Source organism: Catharus ustulatus, chromosome 27 (genome assembly GCF_009819885.2).
Source record: "Catharus ustulatus isolate bCatUst1 chromosome 27, bCatUst1.pri.v2, whole genome shotgun sequence".
Classification (NCBI taxonomy): Eukaryota; Metazoa; Chordata; class Aves; order Passeriformes; family Turdidae; genus Catharus; species Catharus ustulatus.
The window spans coordinates 5,451,099-5,463,814 of record NC_046247.1 but is presented as its reverse complement, the minus strand read 5'-3'; the positions used below and the strand labels follow the sequence as shown (position 1 = coordinate 5,463,814).

At 54.4% G+C, this 12,716-nt stretch overlaps 1 protein-coding gene across 1 annotated transcript; it reads left to right on the top strand.

The window, feature by feature from the left end:
* Positions 1-6,091: 6,091 nt before the first annotated feature.
* On the top strand, positions 6,092-7,923 carry LOC117007974 (nucleoplasmin-like). Its single transcript, XM_033081458.1, has 8 exons — positions 6,092-6,149; positions 6,229-6,314; positions 6,790-6,906; positions 6,986-7,079; positions 7,298-7,407; positions 7,555-7,583; positions 7,664-7,700; positions 7,843-7,923. Exons 1-8 carry the CDS (start codon positions 6,092-6,094, stop codon positions 7,885-7,887), a joined length of 576 nt encoding a protein of 191 aa, XP_032937349.1. The 3' UTR covers positions 7,888-7,923.
* Positions 7,924-12,716: the final 4,793 nt, after the last annotated feature.

The following is a 12,716-nucleotide window of genomic DNA, read 5'->3' as shown; positions in this document are numbered from 1 at the left end:
GCAACGTTCAGAACCTTCAGAAATGTTTCATCTCTGTAAGGGTACCTTTGGGAGAAGGATCACAGAGAAGTAAGATCCCAACCCAACCCAAGGAAAGCTGCTTGAAGTTAAAAGCTGTTCAAGAAATGAGAACTTGGAAAAGAAAATGGACTTAATAAACCAAACCAAATTAAAATGAAAACACTTACACAAGGCTGCACCAGTCATCTGGGTTCACTTCTTCAACCACACACTGTGTGCGGCAAGCAAAAGCAGATGTTGGGTCACATTTGGCACACGGAGCTTCTGCGGCGTTTTTTGTTCCAGGGACACACTAAGAATGTGCAAGTGATTGGAGGATAACAGGGAAAAAAAAGCTCTTGGATACAACAATCCTAACTCCTGCTTCAAAGGAAACTGCAAGTGTTTTGTTGCTCGTGCTTTGTGACGCCGATCGGGGCAGATCACTCTCCTCTAATAACCGGCTACACAAACGATCCCTGAAAGTACAGCCTTAACCCAGCATCTGCCGCCACGCCCTGGAGTGCCGCACCCACCCACACACAGCACATGGCAAGCCCCCAATATGCGCTCGCACGCTCCCAGCATGAACTGGTGTGGCCCCGCTGAGCCCCCTTGGCCGCGGGAGCAAGCCCTGAGCCCCCTGGGAGCGGCCGCGCCCCGCGGAACAGGCACGCGTGGCGGCTGGTGGGACATGCCCCCTTGATTTGCATATTCTTCCCCCACTGGCCAATCAGACACTTTCCCACAGAGAAGCGCTGGCCCTGCCCAGCCTCACCCCAGGAACCCACAGTTCTGGCTCGGCACAAATGCGCTGAGATCCGCGATCCTAAAACCGAAACAGAACTGTGCTGAGTATGTCATTTCATGTACAAGATGCCCTGTACCAGTGTGGTTACAAATCTGGTGGTCAAAATGTTTAAGGTGTAAACTGTGTCAAGCGTTCGGCAGTCTGAACTAAAACCCCATTTAAACAGAATATTCCTACAGCTGACTTCCAGAATTTTAGTTTTGCAATGCCTCAATCATGTTCTAATGAGCAATTTGCTAATAAAAGATTACAGTAATTTCACTACTATAAGGTGCACCCTTTTGACTAAAATTTTCCCTCGAACCCGGAAGTGCGCCTTATAGTCCGGAGCGCCTTATCTGATGTACAAAGCGGCGAAATTTGACAAACCGGAAGTGTGAGCTGAGAGCCGTGGGGGGAGCCAGAAGTGCCACAGCAGCTGGCTGGGGGCGGGCCCGGAGGCCCGCGGCACTGCCCCTACCGAGTGGAGGCAGGCCAGGGGGCCCGACGCACCGCCCCTCTCCAGTCCAGGCAGTCCCGGGGCGGCCCCATGGCTGCCGGGTGAATGTGGGCTAGGGGCCCCGTGGCACCCCCCTTCCCGGGTGGAAGCAGTCCCGGGGAGCCATGGCTGCCGGATGAAGGTGGGCTATGGGCCCCACGGCACCCCCGCTCCTGGGTCCAGGCAGTCCCAGGGAGCCATGGCTGCCACGTGAATGCGGGCTAGGGAGCCCACGGTACCCCCGCTCCTGTGTCCAGGCAGCCCCGGGAAGCCATGGCTGCCGGATGAAGGCGGGCTAGGGGGCCTGCGGCACCCCCACTCCTGGATCCAGGCAGTCCCGGGAGCCCATGGCCGCCGGGTCCAGGGTGGCCCGGTGGCTCGCGGCACCGCCCCTGCTGGGTGGAGCCGGGCCCGGGGGCCAATGGCTGCCGGGTTGAGGCGGGGCCTCGGCCAGCAACCGCACGGGTTGAGCTGGGGGCGGGGCCTCGCTGCAAAAAAATAGTGCGCCTTATAGTCTGGTGCGCCTTATATGATCTACAAAGTTGCGAATTTTGCCGAATCCGGGGGGGTGCGCCTTATAGTCCGGTGCGCCTTATGGTCGTGAAATTACTGTAGTTTTCTTTTCAATTACAGTAATTTCACGATTATAAGCTACACCATTTTGACTAAAATTTTGCTCCCAAACTAGAAGTGCGGCTTACATTCAGGAGTGGCCAATATATTAACAAATTTTTGAAATTTCCCAACCTGGAAGTCCGAGCCAGCAGCAGTCCCAAGCCGAGGAGGAGCCCGCCCAGCCCCGGGCGGCGGGGCAGTGGCGGTGCAGCGGCAGCACTGCCCGACCCTGGGGGGCACAGTGGCAGCACTGGCCGGGCACGCCCCTCTCCCTCCTCCTGGCGGCAGCAGCCAGGGATGCCTCTCTCCCTCTTCCCGGCAGCACCATCTGGGCACAGCACTCCCCCGCCTCTCGGCAGCAGCGGCAAGCAGGGCTGGGGCCGCTCCCTGGCTGCCACCCCAAGAAGGGCCAAGCCAGTAAACCCCGTGATCCCGTGATTCTGTTACTATTTGGCAACTTTGTGAAAGTTGTACATGGATCCTCGCTGCGAATGAAAGTGCGGCTTATAATCCGGTGCGGCTTATATATGGACAAAGAATGAAAGTTGCCGACACCCGGACCTGCGGCTTATAATCAGGTGCGGCTTGTAATCGTGAAATTACTCTAACCCAAAACCCCAAAATCCCATTTAACCCTAGAATCCCATTTAACCCCAAAATCCCATTTAACCCCAAACCCTCAAAATCCCATTTAACAGCAACCCCAAACACCAAGATCGCGATTTTCAAATCTTTATTTCCATCTCCAGCCCTTCCAGAGATTTCCCAAAATCTGCAGCAGGGCCTGGCTCCCCTCAGATGGAGATTTGGGGTCCTCAAATCCCCCCAAATCCCCCCAAATCCCCCAGCTCCCAAGCTCATCTCGATTTCCTGAACATGCTGTCGTTGCAGCCCTCCCTGTTCCACGTGATCTCGATGGAGAAGAATTGGATCCTGGTGGCTGCAAAATGAGGGAGGGGAAAAAGCTTAGGGGGGGCTCAGGGGGTGGAGACCCCTGACCCCAATTCCCACCCCAAATGGGGTTTAGTTCCCACCCTAAACCCCACTGAAATTTTTTCCACTGGAAATGGGGTTTTCCCACTAAAAATTGTGGGTTTTCATCAATATAAACGCTGCTTTTTCACCAAAAATGCCATTTTTTTACCCCCAAATCTCATTTCTCCCCAACCAGGATGGATTTTTCCCCAAATCCCAATTTTTTCCCCCAAACTGTAATTTTTCCCCAAATCCCAATTTTTTCCCCAAACTGTAATTGTTCCCCAAATCCCAATTTTTTCCCCAAACTGTAAAATCCCATAAAAAATGGTAAAATCCCATAAAAACTGGAAAAAATCCCATTTAAAAATGGTAAAATCCCAGGAAAAATCTCAGGAAAAAGGGGGAAAATCCCAGGAAAAGGGAGGAAAATCCCATTAAAAAACTGGAAAAATCCCATTAAAAAATGGGAAAATCCCAGGGAAAAAAAAGAGAAAATCTCAGAAAAAAAGTGAAAATCCCAAAGCCCCCAAACCTCCCTGGCTGCCTCCGATTTGAGCTCCTCGGGGTCCAGTACGTCCACGGGGAAGTTTTTCTGAAACTCTCTGTAGATCCGCTCGTCCAGTGGGGTCAGGCTCAGCCCCCGGGGCTCCACAGACTGCAGCAGCCGTGGGGGGACCCCAAAGCTGAGCTGGGCCCCCCAAAACCGCCCCCAAACCACCCCAAACCCGCCACAGACTCACGGTGAAGTGCTCAGGGATAAAACCCCCAAAAATCAGGGATAAAAACCCCAAAAATCAGAGATAAAAACCTCAAAAATCAGAGATAAAAACCCCAAAAGCAGGGATAAAACCCCATAAAAACAGGGATAAAACCCCCAAAAATCAGCGATATAAATGCCAAAAACAGAGATAAAACCCAAAAAAATCAGGGATAAAGCCCCCAAAAACAGAGATTAAAAACCCCAAAAATCAGGGATAAAACCCAAAAATCAGGGATAAAACCCCATAAAGACAGGGATAAAATCCCCACAATCAGGGATAAAACCCCAAAAACAGAGATAAAAACCACAAAAATCAGGGATAAAACCCCAAAAAATCAGGGATAAAACCCCATAAATCAGGGATAAAAACCCCAAACCCCAAAAGCAGGCAGAGGATCCCCAGAAGGGGCTGTGGGGGAACCCCAATGCTGAGCTGGGCCCCCCGTGCGCCCCAGCACCCTCAGAGCCCCCAGACTCACGTTGAAGTGCTCGGGGATAAAACCCCCCAAAATCAGCTATATAAACAACAAAAACAGAGATAAAACCACCCAAAAATCAGAGATAAAACCCCCAAAAATCAGCAATATAAGCCCTCAAAAATCAGTGATATAAACCCCATAAAATCAGGGATAAAACCCCAAAAGCAGGCAGAGGGTCCCCAGAAGGGGCTGTGTGGGGACCCCAAAGCTGAGCTGGGCCCCCAAACCCCCCAAAGCCCCCAGACTCACATTGAAGTGCTCAGGGATAAAACCCCAAAAATCAGAGATAAAAACCCAAAAAAATCAGGGATAAAACCCCAAAAAATCAGGGATAAAACCCCAAAAGTCAGGGATAAAACTGCCATAAAAACAGCGAGAAAACCCCCACAAATCAGGGATAAAACCACAAAAACAGAGATAAAAACCCAAAAAAATCAGGGATAAACCCCCCAAAAATCAGAGATAAAACCCCAAACATCAGGGATAAAACCCCCAAAAATCAGCTATATAAACCCCCAAAAAGAGATAAAATCCCCAAAAATCAGGGATGAAGCCCCCAAAAATCAGCGATATAAACCCCCCTAAATCAGGGATAAAACCCCAAAAATCAGAGATAAAAACCCCATAAAAACAGGGATAAACCCCCAAAAATCAGGGATAAAAACCCCATAAAAACAGCGCTAAAAGCCCCAAAAATCAGAGATAAAAACCCCAAAAGCAGGGATAAAACCCCCAAAATCAGTGATATAAACCCCAAAAAATCAGGGATAAAACCCCAAAAATCAGAGATAAAAACCCCAAACCCCCTCCCAAGCCCCCAGCCTCACGTTGAAGTGCACCTGGGCGTGCTGGTGAGCGCGGTCGGCCCAGGCCAGCTCCAGCCGGGGCTGCACGGCAGGGACGGGGCTGGCACCGAGGGGACGGGGGAGCCCCAGTGCCCCCAGTTATCCCCAGCGCCCCCAATCCCTCCCAGTTATCCCCAGCTCCCCCAGTCCCTCCCAGCGCCCTCAGTCCCCTCAGACCCCCCAGTCCCCCCAGTCGAAGCTCTCCGCGGGCAGCGTCAGAGCGGCCGCCGCGGCATCGCCGGGACCCTGGGGGGGGACACGGGGCTGCGACACCGCGGGGACATGGCTGGGGCCACCCCAGGGACACCCCAAACCCCCCAGTCTCACCAGTCCCGCCAGCCCCGCCTGTCCCGGCGCCCCCACCGCTGCCAGAAGGGGAGGGACAGACGGACAGGGGGAGGGACAAGGGGAGGGACAGCGGGACGCATGTGGCGGGGCAACGCGAGGGGGTCGGGGGAACACGAGGAGAGCAGGGACACGGAGGGACAGGGGGACAAGACGGGACACACGGGGACATGGAGGGGACACGGGACAACACGGAGGGGACAGAGAGGGGACATCGGGGGACCCTCGGGGACACAGAGGGGACATCGCGGGACACACGGGGCGAGCGGTCCCGCGGGGACACGGAGGGGACATCGGGAGACACACGGGGGACATGGAGGGGACACGGGAGCCGTCGGGGGACCCGTGGGGACACAGAGGGGACATCGGGGGACACACGGGGACACGGAGGGGACACGGGGGACCAGCGGGGACAGAGAGGGGACACGGGGACCCGCGGGGAAACGGGCCCAGCCCCACACAGCCCCACTGGGATGTCCCCACGCGGTGACCTGTGACACATGGCGGGGACGGGCAGGGGGTCCCACGCTCATCACCCTCCACCTGAGCGCTCATTGATTAATTAATTAATGATCTAATGAACTCACTAATGAACCATTGGCTGCCGCGCGGGGGGGGGCGGGGCCGCTGTCCCACATAAGTGCCACTCTGGGGTGTCCCTTGGGTGGCATCTCAGGTGCTCTCTGTTTTGGGTGAGTGTTTTGGGCTGGGGGTGGCCCTGGGGATGCTGCAGGTTCCAGGGTGCGTGTCCCCCTCAGGCTGTGTCACGTCCCCCCGGCTATGTCCTTCTCGGACAGCAGCTACAGCCGCGACGAGAAGCCTGTGCCCATCCTTTGGGGTGAGTGCAGTGTCCCCCCAAACCCCCGGGGTGTCCCCCCTGGCTGGGATGCCCCTCTGACATGGCTCTGTCCCCGCAGGGTGCGAGCTGAGCAGCGCCAGGAGCTCCCACACCTTCCAGGTGCCCGAGGACTGGAGCTGCGACCAGCAGCTGGTCCTGTGCACGGTGCGTGACCCCAAAGACCCCAAAAACACCCCCAAACCCCGGGGCGTTGGGAGGGGGTTAAAGCAGGGATGACGTTCTTCCCACGGCCCGGCATTAATTCCAGGATGAATTAATTAATGAGGATGTGGTAGGCAGGGAAGGGGGGGATTGTGTCCCTCAGCCCCCCAAATTCCTGGAGGTCTAGGGGGTTTTAGGGGGAGTTTTCCCTCTGCTGTTTGGGGATGAATTCCCTGTGGGGGGGTCGTGGCTGAGGAGGGATCCCAAAAAAACTTCCCCCCCCGGGGATCCCCCAAAAACACCCCGGGGGCTCCTGCAGAGATTTTTCTCCTCAGTCCCTCAGGGAGATTTCCCGGGATGGGACTGGGATACCCTCAATTCCGCCCCCCCCCCCTCCCCCAAAAAAAAAAAATCCCTGAGTAAGGAGCACCTGGATCTTGTGGGGGCCCTGATTTCCAGTTTCCCTCCCGATTCCCAGATCTGCCTGGGGGAGACGGCCCGCGATGAATTCCACGTGGTGGAGGTGACAGCCGAGGACAGCGAGAGCTGCGCCCCGGTGCCCCTGGCCACGCTGAAACCCTCGGTGCTGCCCATGGTGAGCGCTGGGGGGTTTCTGGGGGGGCTCCCCACTTTTGGGGGGTCTGCCAGGAGTTGTTTGCACTCCCGTTCTCCAGGCCACGCTGGACGGGATGGAGCTGAGCCCACCCGCGACTTTCCGCCTGCGAGCCGGCTCGGGGCCCGTTTATATCAGCGGGCAGCTCATGTCCTGTGAGTGTTGGGGTGCCCCTCACATGTCCCCCCGAGTGAGTGTCGGGGTGTCATCCCCCCTCCATGTCCCGTGAGTGTTGGGGTGTCCCCCTTACATGTCCCATCAGTGTCGGAGTGTCCCCCCGGTGTCCTGTGAGTGTCGGGGTCACCCCTCTCCCCCATCCCCCCGTGTCCCATCAGTATCGGGGTCCGGGGGCTCAGCCAGGCTCTCCCCACAGTGGTCCAGAGCTCGGATGAGGATGATGAAGAGGAGGAAGAGGAAGCCATGGAGGAGCCCCAGAAGAAGCCCCCGAAGGGTTCAGGTGCCCAGAAGGGCAGCACTGCCGAGGTCAGCGCCTGAGATGTTTTGGGGTCCCTGTGGCGCGGGGAAAGGGGGGCAGGAACCCCAAATTCCTCTCTGTTCAGGGGGATGAGCCGTGGCCTTCATCCCTCGGGGAGGAAGAGTCCTCACCCTCCATTTCCCTCTCTCCCACAGAAAAGGAAGCTGGAAAAGGAGGATGAGCTGTGAGTATGGGAACCCTGGAGCTGGGGATCCCCCACGGCTGGGACCCTGCACCCCAAATCCCCTTTTCTCTCCACAGCAGGAACAGCCTCGCCCCCAAGGCTCCCCTTCCCAGCAAGGTAGGAGCTGTTGGGGTGACCCCCAAACCCCGACATCCCACGGAACTACCCCGCGAGGGAAAAGGGGTCAGGATGTGATGATGACCCCCAAAAATGGGGGAGAAACGCAGATTTGGGGTTCAACCCCTCTCTGTTCTCGCAGGGCCGTGGAGCCGGCCGGGGCAAGAAAGCAGCGACCAAGAAATGACGGGAATCGCGAATTCCATCCGAACGCGGCCAGGTGAGGGTTGGGACGAGGATTTGGGGGTCCTGGGGTCACCCCGGGATCCCTGAGGGTGAAAAATCCTTTTGCTCCTTCCCTTCCAGGTGCTGGAGGCAGCAGGAGCTCTGCTGGTGGCGGTGTCATTCCCAATTCCAAATAAAAAAAAAAGCACAGTTTGCATTCCTGGCTCCCTGTGCTGCCTGGTGGAACCCTCTGGATTAGGGGGGGCATTCCTTAGGGGGGTTTGGGGAGTTTTGGGGGGGTTCAGGGCTATTTCAGGATTTCTGGGTAAATTTTTGAAGTCCCCAGGTTCATTTTTGGGAGTTCCCATCCCGGTTTTGGGGTCCCCAGGAGGTGTGGTGACCTGGATGCTCCAGGTTTTTTTGGGTGTTGTTTTTTTTTTTTTTTTAGGGGTTCCTTAGGGATGTTTTGGGGTAGGTTCAAGGATATTTGGGGGGATTCTGTGCCACTTTTGGGCTCTCTGGGCTCATTTTTGGAGCGTCTGAACCCATTGTTGGGGTGGAGCTGCTGCCCTGGATTTGGGGGGGCTGTGAGAAGGGGGGACAAAAGGGGGGGTATCAGGGGCAGGCTTGGACCCCCCTACCCTGGATTTGGGGTGCCCAGAGAGGAGCTGAGCCCCGTTTTAGGGCATCCCCGACTGCGGTGCAGGGCTGAGGGGGGGCGGGGGTGGGGGCGATGACAGCTCCGCGTCCATCAAAGATTGGGGGTAGGGAGGGGTCCCAGAGCCGGGGCTGCCCCTCGGTGGGTTTGGGGGGCGTTGGGTGGAATTCCTGGCGCCGGGGGGGGGGTTAATTTGGGGTTTTTTATGGAATAAAAGCCACTCACTCTGCTGCGGATGTGGGGTGGATTCCCCACTGTGCCCCACTTTGACCAGGGAGGTTAATTTGGGGTTTTTTTAAATGGAATCCGACCCCTCACCCTCCTGAGGGTATGGGGTGAGTTCCCCACTGCCCCTCTTTGACCTGGGGGATTAATTTGGCGCCTTTTTTTTTTTTTTTAATGGCATCAAACCTCCCCCACACTCTCCTGTGGATGGTGGGGTGGGTCCCCCACTGCGCCCCTTCCCCTGGAGGGGTTAATTTTAGGTTTTTTGGGTTTTTTTAATGGAATCAAACCTTCTCATCCTCCTGCAGATATGGGGTGAGTTCCCCACTCTCCCCCGTTGGCCCGAGGGGATAAATTTTGATTTTGGTGGGGTTTTTTTTGTTTTGTTTTGCTCTCCCTTTGTCCTGGGGGGGGTTCATTTTGAGGGGTTTTTTTATGGTTACCCTGCTCCCCCTCCTGCCTCGGCCCCCTCCCCTCGCTCCGCCGGGGTAACTGAGGCGCGGCTGCGAACTGATGCAGGTGAGCTCTGGATTAACACCCTCCCCCTTCCCCGGTGCTGACCCTCGGGGACCCCCCCCCCAGTGCGGTTTAACCCCCCGGGGGGTTTCTCAGGCATTTCACAACCCCCTGGCGCAGCAAACCGTGCCGAGTTCGGGAGGGGAGGGGGTCCCAGAGCCCCCGGGTGGCTTCTGGGGATCATTCCTGGGCTTTATTCCCGGTTTTCCCCCAGAGGTTTTATCCCCAGGGCGTTCTCCCGGGGTTTTGTTCCCGATTTTCTCCCCGGGGTTGATTCCCTGGGGTTTATTTACAGCAATTTCACGATTATAAGCCGCACTGATTATAAGCCGCACTTCTGGGTTTCAGCAACTTTTTGGTTTTTGTCCATACATAAGCCGCACCTGATTATAAGCCGCATGTTACAATACAGAGTGTGATAAAAGGTATCTGTTCTATCACCATCTGTTGAGGGTGGGGACAGTGATCCTTATCTCAATGGCAGATAATTTGCTAATGGGCCATCCATTGAAACCAGGCAAGGCATTGTTCTTTATCTTTTCACACCCCATCCTTCCTCCAACCAGTCATTGTCTGCTAATGGCCCATTGAGTCCCACTTCGTGACTGATAAAATTACTGCATCCCATTGGAAGTTGCTCCAGCCAGGGAGAAGAGCCCAACATTTCTTACCAAGATAAAAACAGAGGTTTTGGGACAATAAGGTAGCCCCTTTCTCCACTGGACTCCAGAGGAAAACCGGATTTCTCCACATCACCACTGGACCTCCAGAGGGAAACTGCACCTTCTGCAGGAGCACTGCTCCAACTGAGGCACATCTGTCACTGCAGGAGGATGCAGCCACCATGGAATGGGACTGCTGCCAACACCCTGCCTGACAGGGTGTCAGGTTGTACTCTGACTGTGTCAGGGTTTGGAGTTTGTTTCTTTGTAGTACTGTATTTCTATTTTAATTTCCCTAGTAAAGAACTGTTATTCCTAATTCTCATATTTTTGCCTGAAAGCCCCTTGATTTCAAAATTATAATAATTTGGAGAGAGGGGGTTTGCATTCTCCATTTCAAAGAGAAACTCCTGCCTTTCTCAGCAGACACCTGTCCTCCAAACTAAAACAGCAACTTTTCGTTCTTTGTCCATAGATAAGCCGCACCTGATTATAAGCCGCACTTTGGGTTCGGACCAAAATTTTAGTCAAAATGGTGCGGCTTATAATCGTGAAATTACTGTAATTTCCCTGGCGTGATTCCCGGGGCTCTCCCCGGTCTTCTCCCCTGGGTTTTATTCCCGGGATTTAGTTCCTGGGGGTCTCTCCCTGGGGTTTGCTTCCGATTTTCTCGCTGGGTGTATTCCCTAGGGTTTTATTCCCTGGGGGCTATCCCTGGGGTTTTATTCCCGGCTTTTTCCCTGGTTGTATTCCCGGTTTTTCTCCCGGGCTGGCAGAAGGAGGAACCGGCCGGCTCCCCCCGAACCTTGCCGTTTTTCCTTTTTCCCGCGGATGTTTCCAGCTGCTGATGTTCTCCTGTCAGACCCGAGTGGGTGCGGGGTTTCTGCTGCCCCCGGGGTCGGCGAGGGTCGGGCTGGTTCCCCGCCACGAGCTGCCCCCTTTGCTTTGGGGGTGCCCTGGGGGGGGCAGGGGTGTACCCGGGGGTCCCATCCCGGTCGGTTTGTGACCCCTCAGCTCCTGACGTCCCAAATTCCCGCCGAACATCCCTGGGACATGAGAAAATCCTTCCCCACCCCAAATTCCAAACCCTTCCCTGCTCCACAGGAACATTTCCTCAGAAAGTCCTGCATTTAGGAAAAGCCCCGGAGCTGTTTTGGGGTCCTCGGGGTGTTTATCCCTTTCCCAGGGTTGTTCCTCTCCGGAAATTTCGGATTTTCTGGGATTTAGGGCACCTCGCTGGGTGTTCCCCCAGCTCCTGGCATCCCAAATTCCTGCCGAACATCCCTGGAGATCAGAAAGGATTCCCGGGATGCAGGGAAGGATTTTTACCTCCCAAACCCCAAAACCACCATGGGAACCCCCCCAAAAAAACCGCCCCCGCACCACCCCAAAAAACGAATTGATTCGCTTTTTTCCCCTTTGTAAACATAAGGGGAGAACCAACCGTCTCCTAATTTTAACCAGTACGTGAGGGACCCGGGGGCCGTGACGGACCAGCTGAGCCGGCGCCAGGTCCGGGAATATCAACTCTACAGCCGGACCAGCGGCAAGCACGTCCAGGTGCACGGTAAAAGGATCACGGCCACCGCCGAGGATGGCAACGAATTCGGTGAGGGGCTATGGCCACCCTCGGGGTGTCACCTCGCCCTGGGAGTCACCTGGGAAGCGGAGATTCCAGGAGGTGTTGGTTTGATACCGAAAAAAAAGGGAAAAAAATAGGAAAAAAACTTGATTTTCCAGTGAGAAGTCAGCCTTGACCTCAAAGTTTGCAAAGTTTTCTTTGTGGATTTTTGGCACGGTGCAGTGTTTTATAATTCTCATGTTTAGGGGATTGGAAATATTAATATTAAGTTATAAATGTAAATATTAAATTATCAATATTGATATTCAGGTATAAATATACATGCTAAATTATAAATATTGATATTGGAATATAAATATCAAATTATAAATACTGATATTCAATTATAAATATTAAATTATAAGCATTTATTAAAGTATACATGCTAATATCAATATTGAATTAGAACTATTCCCATATTTAAGCTTTCTAATGGTTCTTGGGAACCGTGACAGGTGGGGTTTGTGGGGTTTGGGATTTATGGGATATGGGGCATCCAGCACAACCTGCTCACCTAGAACCGCAACAGGTGGGGATATGGGGTTTGTGGGGTTTGGGATTTACGGGATATGGGATTTATGGGATATGGGGCATCCAGCACAACCTGCTCACCAAGAACCATGACAGGTGGTGTTTGGGATTTATGGAATGTGGGATTTATGGGATTTATGGAATATGGGGTTTACGGCATTTATGGGATGTGGGGCATCAAGCAGAATCTGCTCACCAAGAACCGTAACAGGTGGGGTTTGTGATTTATGGAATATGGGATGGGATGGGAGCCTAAATACCCACAGGTATTTCCCACCACGCCTGCCACACTCCCAGGGTGCTCCTGGGACACTCCCAGGGATGGAGGAACACCCGATTTCCCCAGAACCTGGAACTGTGCAATTCCGAGCTCACCTGAGCTCACGCCTCTCTCATTCCCCACAGGTTCACCCAGAACCTCTCAGCATTCCTGTGCAATCCTAAATTCTCCCATTTCACCCTAGAACCTGGAATTGTGGAATTCTGAGCTCACACCTGTCTCATTTCCCCTCTCAGCATTCCTTTGCAAACCTGAATTCTCCCATTTTCCCCCAGGTTCACCCAGAACCTCTCAGCATTCCTGTGCAATTCTGAGCTCTCCCATTTCCCCCAGAACCTGGAATTGTGGAATTCTGAGC

What these genes read in the sequence shown, in the direction of transcription:
- LOC117007974 (XM_033081458.1), top strand. Translation starts at nt 6,092, where the DNA reads ATGTCCTTCTCGGACAGCAGCTACAGCCGCGACGAGAAGCCTGTGCCC. An exon ending in AGAAGGGCAGCACTGCCGAG is followed by an intron (nt 7,408 to 7,554) that starts GTCAGCGCCTGA and finishes TCTCTCCCACAG; the next exon opens with AAAAGGAAGCTGGAAAAGGA. An exon ending in AGGCTCCCCTTCCCAGCAAG is followed by an intron (nt 7,701 to 7,842) that starts GTAGGAGCTGTT and finishes CTGTTCTCGCAG; the next exon opens with GGCCGTGGAGCCGGCCGGGG.